General features: G+C 39.2%; 1 protein-coding gene across 1 annotated transcript in view; it reads left to right on the top strand.

The window, feature by feature from the left end:
- Nucleotides 1-2724: 2724 nt before the first annotated feature.
- The window catches only part of rasa1a (RAS p21 protein activator (GTPase activating protein) 1a), a 29115-nt gene continuing 7096 nt past the window's right edge, over nucleotides 2725-24743 (top strand). The window contains exons 1-5 of the mRNA XM_044369683.1: nucleotides 2725-4011; nucleotides 19066-19218; nucleotides 22527-22662; nucleotides 23618-23688; nucleotides 24526-24643. Of these exons, the coding sequence (XP_044225618.1) occupies nucleotides 3476-4011; nucleotides 19066-19218; nucleotides 22527-22662; nucleotides 23618-23688; nucleotides 24526-24643 (1014 nt within the window). The 5' untranslated portion in view covers nucleotides 2725-3475. The remainder of the gene's footprint in view (nucleotides 4012-19065; nucleotides 19219-22526; nucleotides 22663-23617; nucleotides 23689-24525; nucleotides 24644-24743) is intronic.

Here is a 24743-nt window from a genome sequence, read left to right as displayed (position 1 = left end):
AACACAGTCAGTGATAGAAGTCAAACATGGAAGAGAATGGTTACTCCACTTCTGGGCAGGTATGAAGCTGGTCCTCTTGATTCGACCGCCTTCCAGGGAAAGGCGATTAGCCACATCCTGTCTGCAATCTCATTATCCTCAGTCTGGGAGCATCTACAGGACACTGCCACACAGAGACAGAGGGCGAGCCCAGTCCTCCAGATTATACCACCATATAAGGCCAAATGAGAACCGGGGACTACTGGACCTTGCAGCAATGAAGCCTAAGGCATGGCCTTAGATCCATACAGTAAATGCAGGAGCAATGATGGCTTGATGAAAAACGTCCACGCTGCCGTGCCACTTCAAGAGCCCACTTACATTAGAGTGCTCTACGTGCTTGATGAGCATGCTTTAAGACTATGGCTAGTGGTGCATGTTTGCGTGTTTACAACTGAGTATTTGTGTGTTTCAAGCGGAGTGGCTCTTATGGTTTACATGTCACGTCAATGTCAGCCTTGAGATTTCACAGTTCACCGACCTTCTGTGTCATAGGATTTGAGTGAAGCTGGTGCTTTACTTGCTTTACTGGAGTACACAGGCATCAGCTCCCTGATGACCCACGTGAACACAAGGTGTGCCTCCTCCTGAGTGGCAGTAAAGTTTTTCACACCCAGGCCCATCCACCTCTGTTATAGCCCATGTCAGGAGCCATTCCTCATGAGAAGAGCACTCAGAAAACAGAGAGAGCGAAGGAGAGGAAAGGGGCACTGATAAGTTGTCAGTCACATTAGATCAGAGGACACTGCAAATCAGCAATGGTTTGGATACACAGATTAGGACTGACAGCAGAAGTCATTCAGCTCTGCCTTAAATATATTATCTATCTATCTATCTATCTATCTATCTAAACAGAGGAATATGAAAAGACTGTCAAATCACAGTACAAAAAGAGACATAGCCCAGAGAGAGAGAGAGATAGAGACAGAGAGAGAGAGAGAGAGAGGGAGAGAGAGAGAGAGAGAGAGAGAGAGAGAGAGAGAGAGAGAGATGAAGGGTAATAAATTGAGAAAATGACTTATACAGAAAGTAGAACTCATGTGAGCAATGAGAAAGAGGACATCCAGGCATCCTTTTTTACAGTGCCAGTTGCTCTAAGACGGATCAGTGTGGAGGGGGAATGGTGATGGCAGCTGCCTTCAGGGCATGACTGGAGATGGTGGGCGGAGAACAACAGTGGCCCGCTGCTGCAGCAGCTCAATACCATGTAAGCTCGGGTCAAGGTTAGCCCATGGCTGACTTACTGGAGCTTACAAATCAACTTCTCAGCCTGCAAACGACATTTGAATGTTAAGTGTGTTATTTAAAACTGCAAGATCAGAATCTATATGGCATCTAGATGCCATTGCATTGATTTATCTCTGCTGAGTTTACTGATGTATCCCTAAGTTAACATTCCCTTTCAAATTTTTTTTATAAGAGCACGTGTGCAATTTTTGTTTCCTTTTTGGTGCTGCTATTAAACTGCTCTAAAGGAAATGTGTTAAATATGTTAAGTGTGACACTATTGATTGCCCCTCACACAGTTTTGTTTCTACACTTATTTTGTGGTCACTAAAACTACTACCAACAGACATCAGCAGATGTGTGTTATCTTCTCTGACAATGATCTGCCAGACCCGCACTGCAGTCATGTTTACTTGCTTGTTTCAGGGGCGTTTGTCATCGGTCTTGTCAAACATCTCCTTGGTTGCCTTGCCTGCATGTTTAAGATCATTCTGCTACTGTCTTAAAATTGCAGGAGCTATGTAGCTATTCAAATGGCTATGAGTCCCACTATGTTCTACCAGTATGAAGGTTAACAACCAAAACATATCACTGTCCTAATGCTTTCTGACTACAAGTAGCTACTCAGTATTTGTGTCAGTCTATCTGACATAATGCAGTGGCAAAAGGAGTTAAAGTAAATGAAATACTCACTCAAGATAAAATTAACAACAGTAGACGTTATGTCACAAAGCCAGAGCTATATTCAGAGTGTCTTCAGCACTGTGTCAAAAATGATGATTAAAAGCACCCAGTAGACCACATGTCTTTCATTTTGTCATCAGCAATCAGAAAGAAAGGATGAGGATTAGGTAAAATGCCAGACCAGAAAGACTGAATGATGCCAGTTCAGTAAAATTGACAAGTTTTATGTACATTGCCCTTTGGGAGGAATCCTTACAATTACAATCAATTAAATTAAAGCGTCCAAAGTATGATTACACATACCTGTCCACTAAGAAAAGACTGCAAAAACTGTTGTTGTTATGCACCCTAATCTCTTACTGTTCCTAATTTCTGTCTATACATAGAAACTGAGTGATTGATATAACCATTACTTAGTTATCAGAAAACTAAAAAGAGCGACTTGTTCTCTGAAGTGGTGCACAAAACTATAGGAAGTGCCAAAAAAAAAAAAAAATCCTGGTTGAACATTAAATAATTTACACGGAAAATATGCATGTAATCTTTGTACTGCATCTAATCAGTCATTCAGCAGACCTGATTTTGGCAAGCATCTATCCTGTCATTGAGCAAGAGATTGAGAGATAAGTCTTGCAATACCCACTAACTCTTATATGAATTAATTGTGCAGTTATATTCTAAGCCATTACAAAAAGTTCATATAAATCTCAATTAGGATACGGGACTCATTTCTCATAGTAGCCCACTGATTGAAGATGGCATGGATTGAACCGGTGCTGCTCTGTGTTCACTTGGCTCTGTCTGCTGTGTGACTGGAGAGGAGTGGGAGAGGGAGGGGAGAAAGAGCAGCGCAGCAGCGGGCAAGCCACCAGCCCCGAAATCGAGAAATAAAGGCGAACTTAGCTTGAATACGCAAGAAAATTTGACTTCGGTTTAACGACATGGGAGTCTGTATAGAGCAACACACCGTTTCGGGGATTTAGGCGATAAGGCTGGGTCGTTCGTGGACACTACCCGAGACGACTGGAAACTCAGAAAGAAAGAAAACAACAACACTGGAAAAAAGACGGGGATTACACACTAACAGTGACAATAAAACAACACTCCCCGGACAAGTGGTCTGCCTGGTGCCGAGGGTGAAGTCCGAACAGAAAAAAACAGGAAATATTGGGTGAATTGATATTCTATTTGAAATATTGTAAATGTTAGTTTCCAGATAGCGTTTCTATGTGAACTTTAAACTCAGGAAACAATGAAGACATAGCGAGCAAGAACTCATCAAGTGTCTCGAAGCTGCTAGCTGTCCCGCTAGCGTTAGCTTGGCTATCTTGAAGCTAACGCCCGCTAGTGCAGCCAAATAAGCTAAGTTAGCTTGTCGGCTAGCGTTAGCTGGCTAGCTAAACGCGTTTTTGAGAAACTTTTGGTGTTGTTTCCCCGGAGCCCAAACGCTGAAGGAGTGTTGTAGAAACAGAGGGGAAGGGCAGGTTCCCTTCTGGACTTTTTCCCCTCTACGTATTTTCCTAATATGATGGCTGCGGAGGTCAGCAGTGAGGAGACGGGCTCGGTCACGACAGGGACAGGGGTGGCAGGCGGAGGAGGCCCGGAGACGGCCCCTTTCCCCTACTATCCCAAGTCGACCAGAGTGAGAGTCACTGATTTGGGGCAAGGACCAGCACCAGCCCTCCGCCAACATTCAAACACCTCTCCGGACTCGCTGCCCGACATGAGTATAATCTACCCCCCGTCTAGTGGGGATATGACCGGATCAGTGCTGTCCGCAACAGGGAGTGGCGGAGCAGGACATTCAGCTTTCCAAGGAACAAGCTCAGGGACCGTGGGTGGCATGTGCTGCTCTCCCACCTCGGAGGGTCCGGCTAGTCGGATTTCACCCACATCAACAGGCCTGGATGGGGTCTCTGCCTTCCCCCCACTGCCACCTCCTCCTCCGCCTCCAGGTTGTGGGGGGCTCGGCGGCACTATGGATGAAAGCGACATGCAGGATGGACCGGAATACGAGGAAGAAGAGGTGGTGTTCCCCCTCTCTGCACCTCCCACAAACCAGTAAGTATACTATCAGTAGAAATGACATTTTGAAATCAACATTTTCAAGCGTCTTGTACTTTTTTAGGGGGTTTACTTCCTTCCTGCTGTCATATTTGTGTCTGAATTTGACAGTGTGAACCTCAATAGGTCAAACACAAAGCTTGTGCTACTCTCAGCTGTCAGCAGTTATGATCGACATTTACAGCCCACTATTAATACTTTGTGTACCCTGGATTTTTGTAACCAATAACCAAACAGTTGTGGCAATGAGACCAGAGGCTTCTTACTGAAGTAATCTCAAATCAATGATACAGTAATGATATATGAATTAATGATACATTGATTGTTGTTTACATTGATTCTTTGTTTAAACAAAGTCAAATTGTTGGTTTGAAATATTCCCTCTTCTCAGAATGAAGCAAACAAGACAGTATTAATGTGCATTTCACATTCTCTAAACATTTATATCATGAATCTTAAAGTGAGAAGGAATATATTTAGAGTGGGGATGCTAATTTTAAGCAGTCTTCATTGTTGATCTTCCACATTATTGGTTAGTTATTGATCATTCATAAACTTTTATGAATGATAAAACACATCTTATTATATGAGAAAAGCTACATTTAAATAATTGACATGTGTTATTGTCACAGAACTTTTCATAATCGATTAATCTGTTGATTATGTTCTCAGTTAATTGATTAGTTGTTTGGTCTATAAAATGTGAGAAAATGGTGAAAATTGCCAATCACTGTTTCTCAAAGCCCAAGATGACATCAACAAGTCTTGTTTTGTACCAACCAACAGTCCGCAACCCAGAGATATTCAGTTTACTGTCATAGAAGACTAAAGACACTAGAAAATATTCACATTTGAGAAGCTGGAATCAGAGAATTTTTGCATTTTTTTTTTTTTTTTGAGTAATGTAATAGTTGATGACTAAGCTAATTGATTAATCGACTAATCATTGCAGCTCTACTAGTAAGTATGTAGATAAAAAATTACACAAATTAATTATTTGCTGAGTCAACAGTGAAATAAAGTAAAAAATATAAAAATATAATACAGTCACAAAAAAGCTGCCCCTGATCCTCTTGTCATTAACAAAGAGTCAAACACAAGTCAAATGATTCAACATAAAATTTCTGCATATGAGAAAAAGTTAAGCGCTTAAAACTAAGTTTAGTCCAGTCTTGTATCAACAAAAAGGGCTGTAGCATACACATGCAAAGATATTTATTAAAGAAGTGAAATTAAAGGGGCTGTTGCATTTTCTTGAAAACAAACTAAAGTCTTAATGACTTTTATTCAAGAAAATGAATATATACATGTAGTAAGGGGTGAATTGTATGTACAGTCTTAAAAACTGCACATTCAAATGTCACATAATACTGTCATAAAAATTCCTGATCTGTTTTGTAAGGGATAAAAATTGACCAGATCAGTTTTGCCATGCAGAATTAATTAGAGGAAGCAGCGTAATTGAACTGATTAGATAAAGAGGTTCAGATGACAGGTGCTTATTTCATTCTGGTTGAGATCAAAGTATGTCATCCCGGTGAGCAACATCTGTATTGAAATCCACTTGTGTCATGCCTGCATCATGGGTTCTGATCACAAAAACAGCTGAGAGTAAGCACAGTGCAGTTATCCTAACGTTATGGAGTTCAGCTTGAGTCTAAGCGCTGAAACAAATGGATGGGTACAGATGATATTCAAGGGATGCAGAAATACTGCCACACCAATTTGTGTTGGTACTGTATCTTCTTAAATAAATGCTTTATTTTGATTTATTGTATGTCACTGCAATAGTTGCCATATGATTTTCAGTGAAGTATTATTCTCCATCATGCTGTATGGAAAATAGAGGTCAGCTAAAAGAAAAATTGAGTGTTTCTGGTTTGCTGAAAAATTGCCTACATATAGCTAGGGATGTTTGCCCTTTTAATAATGGGTATCTGCTGATAACAAGTCCAATCCTTAATGTTGATTAAATATGTATCAAGCACATTGAAATAACAAATACTTGGTTCAAAACTATTGAGCTTCCGAGCTTCAGTTATAGATATGATAGGAATGAAAGTTAAACTAAGAAAACAAGACTCCTGAAATTGACTTGTCACCTGGAGATAAGATATTTCACTGTTGTTAGAACTACAAAACAACTTGTCACTGTTGTGTCCACTTGCGATTGTACTGTTGTGTTACAGATTGGAGTTTCTACCCTCATAAACAATTGTTGGTCGAGTACAGACATTTGCTTTGGACGCCACTTTAACCAGACAACAGCCAAGTTTTATTTTTGCCTGTCATCATGTTACTCACAAAATTTATGTTAAATAGTGACAGCTGATATGACTTGTTGCTAGCAACATTTGTCATTTTAGCCGGCAGAAATGACAGTCTGTGTTGGCTAAAAATGACGAGCTGCTACCTGATGTTCCGCACAATGATTTTTACTAATAAGAAGGATAGAGGAGAGAAAAAGATTTAATAACAGTACATTTAATTTTGTCAGAACTCACTCACTAGTACATACTAGATGTGCCTTTTTAAAATTTGTATATGCAGTGAAATGCTTGCACTGTAGGCTGTCAAAAAAGAGAGCTGTGCTGCAACACTACAAGGCTGAGGTGGACAAAACATAGCAGAGTACAGTAAAGAAAAGAGGATAGGCAGTTCATCTGATTTATTTTGGTCAATGTGATCCATTAGAATATGCCCGGATTGACCCTGATATGTCTTGGGAAATATCTACTTATAGTCAATTTACAGTCCTCTTTACTTAATGGACATTATGTGATTGAAATATAATGTTTTGTGTGTGATTAAAGTGAAACAGGGATGAAACCGGGTATTTGTAAACCTTTTATTTAGAGCAGCATGTAAAATATATCTTAAGTTGTTTTTATGAATTTATCAGGCATGTACACAAGCACATGTCCAAAGCCGGGTGTGTGCTGGTGTTGTAATAACCTAAATACGGCCCTCCCATTTGTTACAGTCTCATTAGAGAAGTGCTGACTGAGCTTTGTCATTTCTGGCCCTCATACTGTGAGATATGGAAGTGCCTGGGCCTGGAGTGTGGATTCAGCTCTTATTTTAGGAGCCACCCTATATCTCCCTGTCAGATTACAGAGGAAGGGGAAGGCCAGCATTTCACCATTCTTGCCTGTACTGGTAATGAACAAGCCTAAATGGAATTAACCACACTCAAATCCAAGTGCTTACATATAGCACTGGTGTGGAAGTGGTTGTTTTGCCAAGGGAATACTTCTCCATTGGTTTGCACTTGCATTCCAGTTTATCAACTTGTAGCGTTGCCAGAGAGGCAGTGGAACAGTTGTCACTTGTGCATGAATGGCATTGATTTTCTTTGGTCTTGCTTGTTTCACAATGAGAGACTTGTAGTTGAATGTTTATCTGCCACATTCACCAACACACATAACTTTACACGCTGGTGAGAGTCAAAATGAATCTACTCACTCTATGGCCTTTACTGAACTGCTTTACTCAACTGAGTTGTGCAAGGCACATACACAACACAAACTTTCCCTCTATTGGGTTTGTGGTTTTGGTGAATTGGTTGTATTGGTGATGAACGCACCGGAAAGCTGGACCACAAAAGTTTCTGGTTATTATTAGGTGGCTATTTCCCAATAGATGTTGTGAAGCTATGACAGTGTTGATGAAAATTAGGCTTACTCTTATGACCTTTACACACATTGAGGATGGTGTGCATCAGAGTGAAGTATACACTAAGAAAAATACTGACAAAAGTTTTTACAATATACTATTTTCTTCACTTTAAAGAATATTTTTGAGGATGTATTGGTTCAATTTTCAATTACATTTTTTACTGTCACCAGAGGAATGTACTCAGCACAAACCTGGTTAATAAAATATTGAGGTCAAATGCTAAATGAATGTATGTGTGTGCTCATCATGAGAACACCTGCCATTGGCAATGTTTGCAAGGCCAGACACAGGCTCTCCTAAGAAGTAGGCACACTGCCTTCATTCATACTCTGGTGTGGCAGCGGATGCCTCTCAAGAACAGACAAGTTAGAAGGTGCTGCCCTTGCCATGTAATGATGCCCCAGATAAGGAGAGGGTATGTCCCTGCTTCAGGATGTGTAACTGATTCTCTGTGATGGACAGCAGCCCCTCTGTGAGATTACTGTCTGATCCAGTGATGTTGTCCTATAGATGATGCCTAATCTAATATATAGGGATTCAGGCAAAATGCATCACAGTCATAGACATTGCTCAAGCTTTGGCCTGGATGATCTAGGGAACCCAATGACACATTTTATGGTATAAAATTAACTCATCTAGTGTCACGCAATGTATATGAACATCCAGTCTATGCATATACAAGGCATGCATACATTTGTTTTTTTTCCGTGATGTACTCTGGCACAGTTTTTTTCATTGTGCTTATAATAGCATGTGCCAATGGCAAATCTACCATTGGCAGCAATGGATGTTACATTCACAGCTGACTACCCTGAGTGACTCTGAATCACACCCTGCCCCTTCAGCTTTGTAGTTAGCTTTGTATGCCTTCTTTAATTGGGCTCCTAGACTGATCTTGTATTCCTTTGAGTTATGTTAGCAACCTCCAAAGTGCATGTTGGAAGAGTGATGGTGGAAAACTTCCACACTGTTGGAAGCGGTCCCACTGCGTGTTGCACAGTGACTGTGAAAGTGTAACTTGGCACATTTCAGAATGCCATAGAGTCAATATGTATGTGAGAGCGAGAGAGACAAACAGCAGTCGCGTTTATTCACACCTCTGTAAAACAGTGGGTCATTCATAAACAATGGCTGTAGCCCTGCAATAAGAATTTCACACCGATGACTTAATGAAGAGGCAAGAGTGAAGATGTCAGGTGGCCCCAGCAGCGTTCATTGCTGCTGCCTGTAGAAACCTCGAGCCTAATGCTTGAGCTTAAACAAACAGCACACTGGGAAATGAGTTGTTGATTTCAAGTTTCCACGAAGATTAGAGAGGATTTTAAGTCATAAATGGTTTCCCAGAGGAGTTGGTGGTAGAATGGAGGAGGAAAAAGGGAAAAGAAAAGTTGGATTTGAAGATCAGTGGCTGTGTGAACGAGTTTACCTATTTAGCTGTTGGCTGTGGAAACATCTCCTTAACTGCAGTGTTAATTGCGCACCCAAACTAACTAACTGCCCTTTGTTTAGGGTGGCAGAGACAATGGAATTCTGAAATGGCACAAGGATCATGTCACGTAGCTTAATGAGGTTATTCCCTGATGTTACCACTAGCCAAAATGTTGCAGCATTTTTCTAACAAAGCAGGGTTTTATTAATGGGATAGGATCAGTCATTACACAGTTTTGATTACTGATAAATCCAGCAATTAGAATTAAGCTTGTAATTTCCTGTTGTACGTATATTACAGCAATACTCCTACTTGGAAAGCTATACTATTGCAACTTATATAAAACTCTGTTTGCACCTTGTTTCACAACTGTCCCCTCAGTCTCCCACACGTTTTAGTAAAGGATGCACATGTTTATGGTGGGTTTACTAGACCCATTGATTGAAATACCAGTCCCACTTATATTAGTGAAAGCTCTGTGCTGTGCATTGATAAGGCAAACCCTATGGTTTCCATGCATTTTCAATGTGTTACGCAATGTCCTGTCATGCCCTTCCAATACCCACACTGCCCTGCCTTTTCTCTCCTGCATCCTGTTTTCAAGACTTCTGAGCCACTCATTGTGGCCTTAACAGGATCCTCAAAAGCATTTCAGTTGTGTTTGACAATACCCAGGATTTTTGATTTGAATGACTTTTCACATCGGTTAGGTGTGCTGAATAGTAAGTTGGATATTTTGCATGGTGAGTGTTACAGTGCCAGTTTAGACTTATGTACAATAGTACCACAGGCATGACTTCCTACACAACAAGTATGATAAAGGAGTCTCTTTTAATAGTGTTATTAGTGCATTGTTACTTGTACAAAAGAGCGGCCACACAACTGAAAACTAGTTTTGCACATCTCCATTTTATTGAGCTACACTATCTGTCTCATGCATGTTTGTATAAGTTAGAGCACATTCAGTTGGCTTTAATTCCTCCAGAAGATAACTTAACTGGGTGTCTTTGCTCGTGGAAATCAAAAGCTCATGAGGAATACTGTATGGGTAGATGACAGTGAAGCCTATTATCACTGATGTAATGATATTATTTAAGGGAGGCTGATTCACAGCAGGAAAGCTGAGATGTCGGCTTTGGTCCCCGTGTGTCTGGCTGAGCATTAAAATGATGTTGGTTGGTTGGCATTCAAACTGAGCAAGGCTGAAGATGCATGAATGGCCCTTTCCATCTGTACGGTTTAAGTCTGCCCCTGTGTGCTGCCACTCTTTTACCTTGACTGAGGTAACAAGCTGCGGCAGTCCATCATGTGTAAAGCAAAACAAAACTAATTCACAACAGCTGACCTCCATAGCTCTCAACTTTTTTTCTTTCCATTGTGGAAACTTGAGCACACAAATATAAGTAAATGTTTAGTGATCACAATTTGCATAATTGCTGTTTGACTTGTTGGTTGGTGCATAAACCCTGGCAGCATTCACATTAAAAGCTCTGGTGTTTATTTATTTACTAAAAGATTGCTTAATGAGCGGCAAGCTTCACATCATTGTGTGTTTTGATCTTTAAGCCTGGCTGAAGCCAGGTTTATACAAAACTACTCTCTAAGGCCATTGCTGGTCACGAGGTTGTGTTGTTTGTTTCCACAAATGCAAGTCTGTGTATATGTGAGTGTTTATGGGCTGCACATGAATGTGCACTCATTCATACAGTTGCCCATGTGTGCTGAGATGCCACTCCCTACTGTTGCTGTCCTACTGCTTTCGAAACCAATAGGCAGCATGCTCATGATGCATGACTTTATGAGAGAGAAAGAGGGGAGAGTAAGAGGCAGAGAAAGTCAGAGGAGAATAAAGTGAGAGACAAGACTACAGAGCTACAGTTTTCCTCAGTCTCTTTATCAGGAAAGATCAACTTGGGTATCTCCTAAGAACAGTGGCTAAAGGATAACAGAAACAGACAGTTGATCATTCAATTTTCCTCTTATTAGTGAGTAAAACTGAATGCATGCGGGGTGTCAGTCTGCATCTCTGTGTCTTCGTGCTCATTTTACTTCCATGGATGTTGCTCATTGACCCTAGTGACAGGAGATGAGTGTATCAGGGCAGCAGAAGGGTCACATCGTCATGGCTTGTTTGGATTTAGAGCTGCCTTTGCTCTGCTTTCCACATCAGAGCTCACAGTTTTTGCCCGGCCAGCAGCTGTATCAGTGGAGTGGGTGCACCCTGTGAGACCAGGGGACACATAGGAGGGACATGCAGCAGAGGGCGAACTCGGCGTAAGTGTGGCATCAGATAAACCTGCAGTTTCTTACCTCGCCTCCCAAACAATGGGCTAGAAGAAAGTGCTGACAGCTCCTGCTAATTTGTGTCTTTTGTTCAACTATTTTTTTAATTTCAGTATTCCATTTTTTAATTCAGAAAATTATGCGTGCATGTCTGCGTGCAGTACATTCATTGAAAATTTTGCTTGACTTGCTTTTGAATTATCAATTAGAATATCGCACGAAATCCACCAATCTTTTTGTGTCCACACTCTCACTTGAAAATAGTTCACTGGGTAATTGTCAAACACTTGGTTTTGGCAATTTAAAGGTAAAATATGCTCATTTTGTCTGATCATCTAATTCCCAGACCTGAAGGATAAAAGACATCATATTTATCCACACGCATGGTAAAGATATAACCCTACTGGAGTTTTGCTCTCTTTTAAAATGTTATGCTTTACTGGGTGTTAAATTTCTGTGTAGAAAACATGTTGTGCTTAGTCTCCCTTATAGTAAGTTGGCAGCTCCACTGAGGCGCATTGCTAATGTACGTTAATGCAATGTTTCATTACTTTTTGATACTGATGAGAGCTGACAGTCAGTCTGTGGAGATGTTTGAGTACAGCCGCATCCATCAAGACAGAAGATGAAGAAGAGAGACGTAAGCTGGATAGAAAGAGCTCACAAAAGAGCTTAATGAGAGACAGACAGATGAGGTCCAGCTCACTCAAGTCACAGCAATCTGTGTCTGTCCTGTTAACCTTATTGCCCCCAGAGACGTGCCTTCAGCCATCAGAAAAAAACCCAGTTTGATTTTTCTATCATGTGGTAACATTGAAGCCGTAAATAAAGTGGATTCTCAGGGTATTTGTGCTTTTTAAAAATAGTAATGGTTTTGGTCAGTGGAGTATATTTTCCAATAACTTGGTGTTATTGGAAAGTATTTTGGCTTGGTATAACACACCTCACCTCAGAGCGTTTAAATTTGCTTTGTTTTCCTCACAAGACTATGATTATTAATGTGTACCTCAGATTATTCTGTCGATGTAATTTTCAGTCATTTTCTTCATCCATTTATATGTCATTGCCTAAGTCTTCCTATGGGGAGCGTACGACTAGAAACTTGCTGGTATTGTTGTCTTAAAGTTCCGTCTAAAATACCCTAATTATGAATGCATATTAATGACACAAACAATGCAAGCAGAGTCTGCTATTTAGCCTACAATTGATTTTTAATTGAAACATAAATTAACATGCATAATATGCACTCAAATATTTTTTTTCTGCACTTACAGCACAAAGTAGGCTTATTTTGCTAGTTTTCTTGAGTTTTTTCTCAAATAAAACAATACCTCATTAAGAAAATAAAAAGTAAAAAAGTATTTTACTATATTAATTTGTGATACAGTGCTTCTATCTACTCATGCCACTCTACAAAATATTTACTCTATAAAATGTGGTCGTCTTTGTGCAAGACTGTTAGATTTATTCAGTAGCTGCAGCATCTCTCATTCCAATTGGAAGAAGAAAACTATATTTTTAACTCTGTGTGCTTCCTGTAGCACCATGGTTGTCCTTTCCAAATCAAAAGCTAAAAAAACAAGGAAATCACAGTTGTACAGGTTTAACTGGGTCAACACTATGGGCATAATCTACACACAGTATGTCACTCCTATCCTGTCAGAGCTCCTGTGATGCAATGTTTTTAAGGCATTAAGCCTTAAAATATAGCCAGAAGGATTGTGTACACAATAAATCATGCTGCCATGCTTGCTGGAGCCTAAGCCCTAGATTTTGTCATCTTGCCCAAGCTCACTAGGCTTGGGCATGTTCGATTTCAACAATGTGCAGCGATATTGTACTTGACAGCAGTTGACATAATTAGCAGAACTATGCATATAATTTAACCTAACTTGTATGCTCACCGGAACTGCTGACATTAATGCCTTTGCAACTTTTCTCATGATAAAGTGACGTAATAGGTTTCCTGTGTGAAAGTGAGGTTTAGAATGTGAAACAGAGGATTCAGGTGGTGGAGAATGACACTGTGGGTGACTCCTCCTGCTCGTTCGCCAATTTGTTACTTGTGGCTTGGTTAGTGTAGATAGCACACTAAATTGCAATGCATGTGCACTGTTAATTTATATCATTTGTTATGAGTTAGTCTGCTATTGTTGACTGAGGGAACTGGAAAGAGATAAATGCCTTATTTTGAGTCGTGCGTCAGAGGAGAGAACCAGGACGTCACTGTGCTGCTCGTTGTTCATGTTCAGACATGACAGGGCATTCCTCAAGCTGATAGTAGCACTGTATCCTATCACCGCTGTCATGGCCTATGCTCATATTCTGTTTATTCTAACACCCTTCCTGCCTGGTTTACCATGCCATCATTGAGAGTGTGACTGAATATTGAAGCTCATAAATAAAGCTACAGGAAATGTCATATACACATCAAATTACTTCCATATCTGTCTATATATAAATAGTACTTGTGATGTGGTGTGTAAAGCATTGATGAAGTTTCATTTCAATAGCAATAAACTGTGAAAAAAAACAAAAAAACCCACCACAGTTCATTTTAACTTTTCGTCAAAAAACTCCAGACACCAGGATCTTAGTTGCGTCCGTGTTGGCAGTAAATTAAATCAACAAGGCTACATCAATAATGCAGATAACCTCAAGGCACCGTACAACAACAAATCCACATGGCTTAGGTTGCTATGACAACACAAACCATATTGTACAGCGGTGAAATAAGAAACACCACAGCCATAAACTGTATGTTTTTAGCAAGATGACCAGTAACCCAAACTGAAAATACAGCAGAGCAGCACCGTCCAAAATGGAACCCAGTGGAAAGTTTGTGTTGAATGCTGAGTATTGATATAATGGATTATTAATACACATTAGAAACCAGATTGGTTGATTCAGCTTGATTCATCAATGCCGACAAGCTTTTTGTTGGCCACAGGTATAACATTAAAATTTTGTAGGCAACAAACAAATATATTATAACTGCCAGTCTAATTTAGAAAAACCCACTTATTGTTGAGCTCCACAAAACACCAACAGTGAAGCTCCCTGCATCCTGCACTAAACCATAAAGCCCTGTTTTTATATTGAGTCTGGGCTGAAATTCACTATGAAAGCAAATATACTTTTTCATTTACATTCAGAAAAGTTGCTTGGAATTTCTATGGTGGAAAGATCAATCTACACGGAGAGTCTTCTGCTGTAAGAGTCCCTGTATCACTCAACAGCGCACATATCCATATCCTCAACTCTACGGAGTCGGTCAAACATCAAAAGCAATAAAACTTTAAGTCTGCAATGAAACAGTTACAAACTAAGCATTTGAACCAGGAAATAAAGATGATGAAATTAAACTAAGAAACAGCAGGGAAGCAACACAGTTATGGATGACATTTCTTGTAGGTGAATGTAAGGATATGTAAGGATATCACTATATTTCCCCTATGTTTAGCATGAAGTCATTGAGTCATTGATATAATTGTAGGATGGTAATCAGGTATATTTAATGACCTTCTGTAGGTAACCTGTCTGTGATGAAGTATGACACTAAAGCCACTATTTTATAGTTTACTTGTCCATGTTTGTTTTCTAATCTGAGGCTCAATGATATGAATCACTTTTGTTAATGTATTTAGTATTTCTTGTTTAAAGCAACAAATTATGTTTTGTCTTGGTTTTGCAGAATAATGGTAGTAGTGATGTCTTAATTTCTTCAATATTTTATCCCTTTCTTTTTACCCTTATGTTTATGACACCCATTTCGTCATTTTTAGAAATTTGGGTTAGGTGAGTGGGAAGGCTGGTAATAATTTACAGAGACAGAGAAAATGCAGAAATTCTAAAGTAATAGGATTAATGCAAAAATGGTGGTATAAGAAACATTCATGCCCATGCCCTCTAATCTTTTAAATTAATTTAAAAGAATGCACTTTAATCAATAATATACTAAAGCTAACACATGGATGTTACACTTGGTGTGACTTGGTTAGACTATCTGTTGAAGATGGCACTTCTTGTCTGATAGTAAACCTTCACATGTTACTATTTTTGTACTTTCGCCCACAACTCTAAACAGCCCAGAATAGGCTAGCTGATGCAGTTCTTGTGTTTACCACAACCTAACCTGTGGCAACAGCAGCAGGCTTTGTGGCAGCAAGATGCAAAGCCTCGGGCCAGTTTATCATATTGAATCAACATTTTGCTGCATTAGAATATTCTTCCTATGTAACGGTGCAAATCTTCGACCGAATAAGTTTGTTGTAGTCAAAACAATCTTACTGGAGTGAGGCTAAGACTCAACCCTGTGTGTGGTTTAACTGGGCATAATGTTGACAGACAAACCTGGAGACTAATAGTGTAATTTCTCAAATTTGAAATTAAAAATCTTCTTTTTAATCTAATAGCTTTGCCCGTGAAAACACTGGTTCACAGCCGTAACATCTCCAGTGTCGTAGCTATTCTGTGATACCACAGGCACAGTGTGACACACAAAAAATGTAGCCTAATGTAATGTATATTTGCTTGTAAATATAAACAAAGCAATTTAAATATAAACCAACAGTTGTTGGTATTAGTGGGTACTGTTGGTTGTTGATGGGCAACAAGCCTGTTTTCATTCAGAAAAAGCTTTTTTTTTCACTGTGTTAGTTTGGAGCATGCTATCATAGGCCTCCAGCATTTATTTGGCAGACTGAATCCCGCATCCTGTTGCAGTCAACAGTGCTATCTCAAGTTCATGTACAGCTAGGAACATAGAATGTTATCATTAGGGTTTTGTTACTTTTTTTTTCCCTAACATGAATAGCGATCAAAGGAGCCTTCAAATATACCAGATGCTTCTCTGACAATGTATTGAAATGGTGCTAATACATCAGGAGCAGATATTTCTTCATTTTCTTTTCATTTTGAAAGAGAGGGAGAGAGAGACGTTGTGGTTATGTTGTATGCGCCTTAACCATTAGGGCCACCTGGGTGCTGCATCAGGAACGGGCTTTGGGGTCTGAGGTCCTTGTTACAAACCAAGATCTTCCTGTCAATCATGATCCATGCAGTCTAGTGCCATGCCAATCTCCAAGTTGCAGACCTAACATTGGCTGCTCCCTCTGTTTAGTTGTTTAGGATGGCTTAAAGCAATGGAAACAATAACTGGCACTCACATGCTTTTTCATATTGTATTGTGGGTGGTTTTGACTGTAGAATATTTTTGTAGATGTTGTGGTTTGGGCAATTTGGCTGAGAACCCAGGGTCTTTATTGGACTGGTTAGGGACTAATTGCAGTAGGAGTTTGTATCTGTAATGTCTTTTATGAAGATTTTGATGTCATAGTATATAATGGGTGGTGTGTGCATGTAGGGTTTTTGCCACTCTTCTTTTGCAGTAGTCTATCTTTCTCTCTTCACTGTTATACCCCACTTCAGCGTTATTTCCTGGCCGCTGGGCCCAACTCTCCAACTGCTCTCAAACGCCCTCTTCAATACTCTTATCACCCAAATCCCCTCAAAGCCCACTCACGGACGCTTTACGCTCCCTCTCCTCTTCCTCAGCCTCCTCTTAGCAAGATTTCTCCAGCTTACTCCATGGTAGCAGACTTCATCATGTGTTCTTTACAAGTAGAGAGACCTCTGCTCACCGTAACCAGATGGGAGCCCTTCAGGTCTACAGTGAAAAGAGGTACTGCAGCACCTCATTCAGCTTCTCACCACTGGATGTTTTTCCAGTCACTGCCTTCTGTTCTAAGAGGCACCATTGGCCTAAATTTGTGAAAGCGTGTTAATTTTTTACCTCAACTGGCAAGGCCCTGTCAAGTTCAGCCTCACCTGCTGAAATTTTAACCAGTGTTGGCTTCTGTTTAATTCAGAAAGCAGCAAGACTTTAATGGTGTGGTAGAAACTCAAAAATGAAAGCTTTTGGCTTTTAAGCTTTTACATGCCTTCCCCTTTCCATTTGTTTTAGAATACATGATTTGCTCATTTTGTGAAGGTTGTACTCGTTTCAGTTCAGTTCAGTTCAGACCTTTATTGTCCCTCGAGGGAAAATTTGATTTGCAGTAGAGGGCAAAAACACAAACACAACATATGAGAGGACATGGGACATTAATCAAACAACTACTCATGAGAGTAGGTAGTACAACTTTAGAGTGTTGTGGTGTAGGGCTGGGCAGTTAATCAGAAAATTAAAACCAGTATCTCTAACTGACCTAATTTCAGTCACGTTGATTTGTTTAATTAATTTATTCCTTCATAGAGGCCGCCACCTACGCCTGTAATGCACCTGAAAGTACAACAATGAATCTAACCCAATGGGCATAAGAATACAAATAGTTAGACTTGCTCTTGGCCTTGTTCCACATGGCAGTTAAAAGCAATGTCATTAACCATGCATGTCCAGTCTAACTTAGAGACAAAATGACTCAAATGCTGGAGAATTGCAGCTGGGGGTAGATGAGAAAGGGCTAGTATACAAGAAAAGATGTAATCTTGGTCATATGACTTGCCTTGAGAAAGACAGAGTGCGGTCGAAACGTCAATTTTATAATAAAATCATTGGAACTTTGTGTGTGGTCGTCTTCCCTTTTGATAAATGTCGACACACCTGAGTTCCTTTTTTCCATTATGTTTTTTTCAGGAGGATGTAGACAGTATACTTGACAGTTTTAGTTGTCTCCTTACTTTTGAGATGATTATTTTGAGATAAATAAGCATTTAATAGAAATAACATTAACTTTATTGGGATAAATATTGTTATAGCATTATATGGATTATTTTTTTTATAGAGAGCCAAAGTTAAACAGGAACTTCTGGGCTTTGTTCCAAAAATAGAAAGGTCTCCACAACCTAACATTTATCAACATTGACAGTTTTATTTACTCAATATTCCCATTTTTAACAGCCTTTAACAAACCTCATTTCCAATAAGACCCTCTCGGGGTAAGTGTCACGGATTGACAAAAGACGCAAGGCCACTGGCGAGATGACAGGTTGCGATTAGTTCAGACATGTCTGTTATAACAGCAAGACATAGAAGGCTGAACAGTGTTGAAGTTTTTAGACAGCAGAGACTACAACTAAAGAGTTGGAAATTAACTTTAGATGAGAGTGTATATTAATACTATAGATACTGATGAAGCCATATTGTAATGACACAGGTAATTTTTTGGGAGCTGTAGTTTTTTTTTTTTCTTTAAATTGTTTAAAACTTTCTAAAAGCAAGATTAGAATAGTAGATGACAATTAGTTGTGGAATATGCAAAGTAAACCCCCGAGACAGCTTTATTATTGTTAATTAATGCTGAATGAGAGATTGCATTGAGTTATAGAAGCTAGTGGAACAGAGGCTAGCCCGGACGCCATTGATTCAGCTCTCTGTAATGTGAGATTTTCGGTCATTTTGGCCAGAACTACATAATTTATTCAAACAGGCAGTTGAATTAATAGTGTACTTACTGCACAATAGGTATGTGTACTGCCCTGCCTGACAAGGGGTCAAGTTCAGTTACATCTCATTTTAGTTTGACGTTTCACAAAAAAGTATTCTATTCACCACTTAATGACTACACATACACAAGATGCTATTTGTATACATAAATAGTGACCTAACGCACCATCCACCGATTTCCCCCTCTCAATCATTTCTCTGGTGTCTGTCTCAGGTGGTACCATGGCAAGCTAGACCGAACCATCGCTGAGGAGCGGCTGCGCCAGGCCCGGAACCCTGGCAGCTACCTCATCAGGGAGAGTGACCGCCGGCCCGGTTCCTTTGTCCTGTCTTTCCTCAGCATGACCAACGTGGTCAACCACTTCAGGTAAGTCTGAGCAAGATGCAACATGCGGAAAAAACTTACAGAAAAGATCTCAGTGATGGGCCCAGTCTGAAGAAATACTCAGGTGGTGCCATTGTAAATGCCATCTGACTCAGGTTGTTGTTTTTTGTCCATTGCCAGTATAATTAACTGGGAAACGAAAGTGTTTGTGAACAGGGGATTTCCATGAAATGGAAGGGTCTTCGAGGTTTGGGACCTCATTTGTGTTAAAGACACTAATTGTGGTACTTATGTGAACTTAACTTCCTGTCTTTAGCTAGTTCTACGTTGTTCTGCATAATAGTACTTAATAGTTTGGTACATAGTAGGTCTGTACCAAAATAGTTTGGTACAATATGAACTGCTGCACCCCTGTTCTCCATAGAGCCCTGTAAGTAGGTGAGATAGAACATGAATGGCATCTCACAATAAGCATACAGCGTGCCACTGTCAAGTAGAAGATAAGGATAGGGGAACTACACAAGTTATTCATTACCTGGTAAGCAAAAGGACAGAAATCCACAAAGTGCAGTCAAAGCCCAACCTCAGAAGAGCTGATACTGAAGTGAGGTTTAAGAAGTGGTTTCCGGTGCCTGTCATGCCATGGCAAACTACTTCAACCCATTTGTCATAATCAAAGAGACAGACAGCACAAGATTTGCAAACAATGTTTTTATAATACATATCAGCTTGCACTTTGATGTCTGCTGAAACCCACGACTTGTGTGTGTATGAGTGATGCATAAGGCTTTTCTTTCATGCAATGTGTGTGGGTGGACCTGAAGTAAAAGAAAGAGGACAGCACACTTATCTAGTAGCAATACCGTGGGGTATTTTACAACCTTACAGTCCATAAAACAAGACAGATTAGGCATCACAATCTGTCCTCCCCTTCACTGGATATGTTATATTCAGTATGAGGACACATTAACCCCACAGCCCACACACAAGAGGTGAAGATGAATACTTTTTTTTAGAGTGGCTTCCTTGAAGGTGTGAAATGATCAAAGTGAAGGTATTCATTAGTACAGGAGATCAATAAAGAGGCTAAGAGGCTACTGAGAGTAACATTTTGCTTTTACAGATAGCACCCAGGTTTCGACATTTCCTGATGTGTGTTTAATACCAACTGTAAATGTTTAAAGACATAAGGTGGGGGTGTGATGAAGGTCTAACTATCAATTCACTTCTATCTCAGTTTTTCTAATTTTGGTCGCACTCTCTTGCCTTATTTTTTGAAAGCACACTGCCCTTCATCATACAAGTTTAAGTTTATTTTGTTTTTGATGGAGTGTATTTTGTACTTGAAATGTTTAAAAATGTTTATCATATTTTTTACAATGAGGAGTTTATGGGTAGATTGTTTAAACTGATTGATTAATTGATTGACTTGATTGTATGTTTATTCCGAACATGTGACAAAAAACCAAAAACAAAACAAGAATAACAATGAACAATTAACATACAGCAAACTCTCAATAAACAAAGTCTCATAAACATAATACTTATATGGTTCTACCCCTTCTCCATAACTCAAACATTTAACTTGATATTTATCATATATACAACTCACAAACAACTACCTGCCACTATGTACAACCCAAATATCCACCCAGTGTCAATCACATATAATGTAGACAGTTACCTCAAAGTTGATCCTACTGACCCTTCCTCATCACTATACCTCTTTAAAACTTATTGTTTTGTACATTTTATTGAATTGATTTATATTTGAACTTTGCTTGAGTTCCATATCCAAACCAGTCCACAAATTTACCCCACAAATTGAAATACATACACTCTTCAGAGTGGTACAAACACAATGTTTTTTCAGTTAAACTTCCTCTTAAATTATAACCCCCCCTCTCTGTCTAAGAACAGTTTTTGTATATTACTCAGAAGTAAATTGTTTCTTGCTTATACATTATTTGTGCAGTCTTAAATTCTACCAGATCCATGAATTCCAAAGCTAGTTTTTAACATAAATTTTAAAAAAGGATTTAATATAAGGTAGAATGACTATTTCCATCCACAGCAAAACTCTGCCTCTGTGTCAAGGAAGGATATATAAGATATAAAAGGAGATATGAAACCATACTTTTGAGACACAGTTGTGTAATGTGGTATCATTCTACCCATAAGTCATACTATAATTCTATACAGATAAGCCACTGTATTATTACTAAATAATGTATTATATTTTTAAGACTCCAAATACAATTAATTGACATTAACTTATTCAAACATGATGACCCATCATGCCTGACGTAATGAAACAGAAACAATGCCATCTTATACTATATCTAGCAATTATACATCTTTCAAATTGACATGGTAATGTTGTCAAAAAGTTCAGATTGAGGCTTCGACTAATATTTCGTCATTGTTTAAATATTGATGATCACCTTGCAGTGGACACCAGCTTCTCAAAGTCTGTGTCTGGTTTGCCTGTATGCACTCTCTTTAGTAGACAGAGTGGTCAATGTGCACAACCTAATTTACTTACTGGTTATTGGGTTTGTGAGCTTACATTGTATGGATGAAGTAATTTATTGTAGGTCCTATAGACTCAGTTTAAAAAAAATAGTATTTCCTGCCACAACTCTACTGCTCATATTTGACCTGCTGGTCCTAATTTTACACCTTAGAGAGCAAATGGTTTGTGTTCTGAGAAATCACAGACCTTTTCTCTGGAAAATGCACTTTTCTAATTAAGTAACGATGACATCATCTCCTTCACTCACATGGGTTTAGTGTGGACGCATGATGTCATTGATGCTCGAAGGAAGGAAAGAGCCCGTCTGTAAAGGAATTATGATCATAAGGTTAATTGCGTGACACTTACACCTCAGAAGGTTGATATTCTTAGATTGTGCATGCAGCAAATGAGTAATTGCACAAGTGCGTTTATTATAAACCCTCAATCAAAGATCCTCTCCACAGATGACAGAATTAGAATTAGTTGCTTCACAATGGGATAGGTGTAGAGCTGTACTTTTATCACGCCATTGTAATTATTCACAGTAGGCATTTTGAGGTTTTTACCTGAGTTGCAAATTACTGATGTAGTCATGATAGTTGGATTCAACAAGGCATTCTTTCTCTCTCACTGTCTTTGATTCTCTCAGGTAGATATTACCTATTACTTGAAATAGAAGTTTTGTAGCAGAAGCAGCACTGATAAAATACAATGTTTACACAATTCAGATAGATAATTTCACTGCCAAACGAATGAATAATTGCCCAACTATTAGCCTGTATTTAAAAATAACTGTGCTGTCTTTTATCATTGTTGTGTGCTCTCTCAACAGGATAATCGCCATGTGTGGGGACTATTACATCGGTGGGAGGCGGTTCTCTTCTCTATCAGACCTGATTGGTTACTACAGCTATGTGTCTTGCCTGCTAAAAGGAGAAAAACTGCTATCGCCAGTGGCGCCCCCAGAGGTGAGACTGACCTTATGGCTGTTAGTATAAATTACCCAAATGCCAAACTTTAAAGGACAATTCCAGCATGTTTTAAATTGTGCTTCATTACCCTACAAGTTTAAACTCTTGCCACTGCTTGTGTGACATATTACTATATTTCTCTATTAGTTATTATTTCTTTATTAGCTATTAGTTATGTTTCAAAATAAATATTGTGAAACACACCCTATTTCAGTATTACAAGGCTTTCCAGAGAGATGAGGGTGTCAGATAACTGTATCTTGTATCTTGTTTTGGTTTTTCTGTTTCTGTCGTCACAGGGTTGTGATTGTCAGAAGGCATGTCCATACTTAACCTCAGAGAATATTTGCTGCTGATTTGCTTCTATTTAAAATGTTTATCGCAACTTCTCACAATGTGATTACATGTTCAGCTTCTTGTTCTCAGATATGGATCACTCTAAGTGAATTAGCAGTCTGTTTTACTGTTTTAGAATTGAATAAGAGAGAACTTTCCTCAGAGATCAAGCAAAACCTAATTCAACCCTTTACCACATGCATGCAAAATCTGTGACAACCAAGAGTACGACACGCAAAATGAAACCCAACCCAATGAAATGTTGTCCAGTAAAACTATTGTAACCTGGTACCTGATAAAACATTGGGTGAAAATAATGTACCTTTTACTAACTTGAAAGAACCCTCATTCAGCTACTTGCTCAATGTACAAGGGAGTATTTTTCACATCTTCCTTCTCCCCTTTTTTGCCTTCAGGCAGAATTCAAAACTGTTTAAGGCAAAGCTCAAGCAAATGCTAATTACCTTTTTTTATAGCTGAGTGTGATATCTCCCAGAGGGAGTTGTAGTAGAATACTTGATTTTGTGGAATAATTGGGGGGATTTAACATGGATGTCGTTTTAGAAGGTCAAAGCTAAGACTGAGATTTTTATTCTTTGTGTGGATGTTTCCATAGCCTGTAGAAGACAGGAGGAGAGTCAGGGCCATACTTCCATACACCAAAGTGCCAGATACTGATGAGATCAGGTAAGTGTGTATGTATATTTGTGCAGAAGACTTTTCTTGTCTTACACTTGTTGTAGCATTACATTTTCCTACCTAGCCAGTCACTGCTTAAAAGTAGCCTCATACATATGATCTACAACCTTTGAGCCACAAACAAGCACTGGTGATTTCCTTGGCTTAAAAATATCGTATTTTACTGTATTGCTCCCAAAGAGCAGCCTAGTTTTTCCTCAGATTTTGGGCATGTTACAGGCCCGCTCTTCCCCTCATAGCAGCCTGGAAAGCACATCATCTGACTTGTTAATGAAAAACAGTCTTGTCCCTGTCATTAAGCTGTAGTAGGCACACTTACTGATGATCCCAGCTATCCTTGATTTCCTAAATCTGATAAACATCTGTCTGAAGTCAACCTCAACCCTAAGTCTGCCAGTGAGCCACAGCCACAGCTCAACTGAGTAGACAGACATGCAAAATGTACCTCAGATGTTGTGTAAGTCAGAGGAGACACCTGCTGGTAATGTTGTGGTATCACAGTTTACACCGAATCATTTGACATTTGACAGTTTCTTCTGCTGGAATTTTTTTGTTAAATTTCCTTCACATTATAGTCAAGATAATCATGTCTTGGCCTTCTCTCTGACAGAGCAACAGTGTGAGAGAGAGAGAGAGAGGTGCTGTGATATATCATGATTAAAAACCATAGCAGAGGTTACAAAGATAATAAGGATGTGTAAGAAGAAACAAAAGAAGCATGAAATAAGTCATGGATAAATATAGAACTTATAGTTATACATTAAACAATCTGCACATTGTTGTAACATTATTCCTCCCTCCAATATTCATTTTATGTGTCTCCAGTTTCCTGAAAGGGGACATGTTTATTGTTCACAATGAACTGGATGATGGCTGGATGTGGGTGACCAATGTTCGCACAGAGGAGCAGGGCCTCATTGTGGAGGATCTGGTTGAGGAGGTGGTGAGTACAGCACAGGATGAGTAGGATTTGTTTATTTTAGAAGATGTGTATCAAAACACAAAAGAAAATGCTCTTGAAAAGAGAAAGAAATCGATTGTTG

Source organism: Thunnus albacares, chromosome 2 (assembly GCF_914725855.1).
Source record: "Thunnus albacares chromosome 2, fThuAlb1.1, whole genome shotgun sequence".
Classification (NCBI taxonomy): domain Eukaryota; kingdom Metazoa; phylum Chordata; class Actinopteri; order Scombriformes; family Scombridae; genus Thunnus; species Thunnus albacares.
Note: the sequence above shows the minus strand (reverse complement) of the source record. Positions and strands in the feature narration are given on the sequence as shown.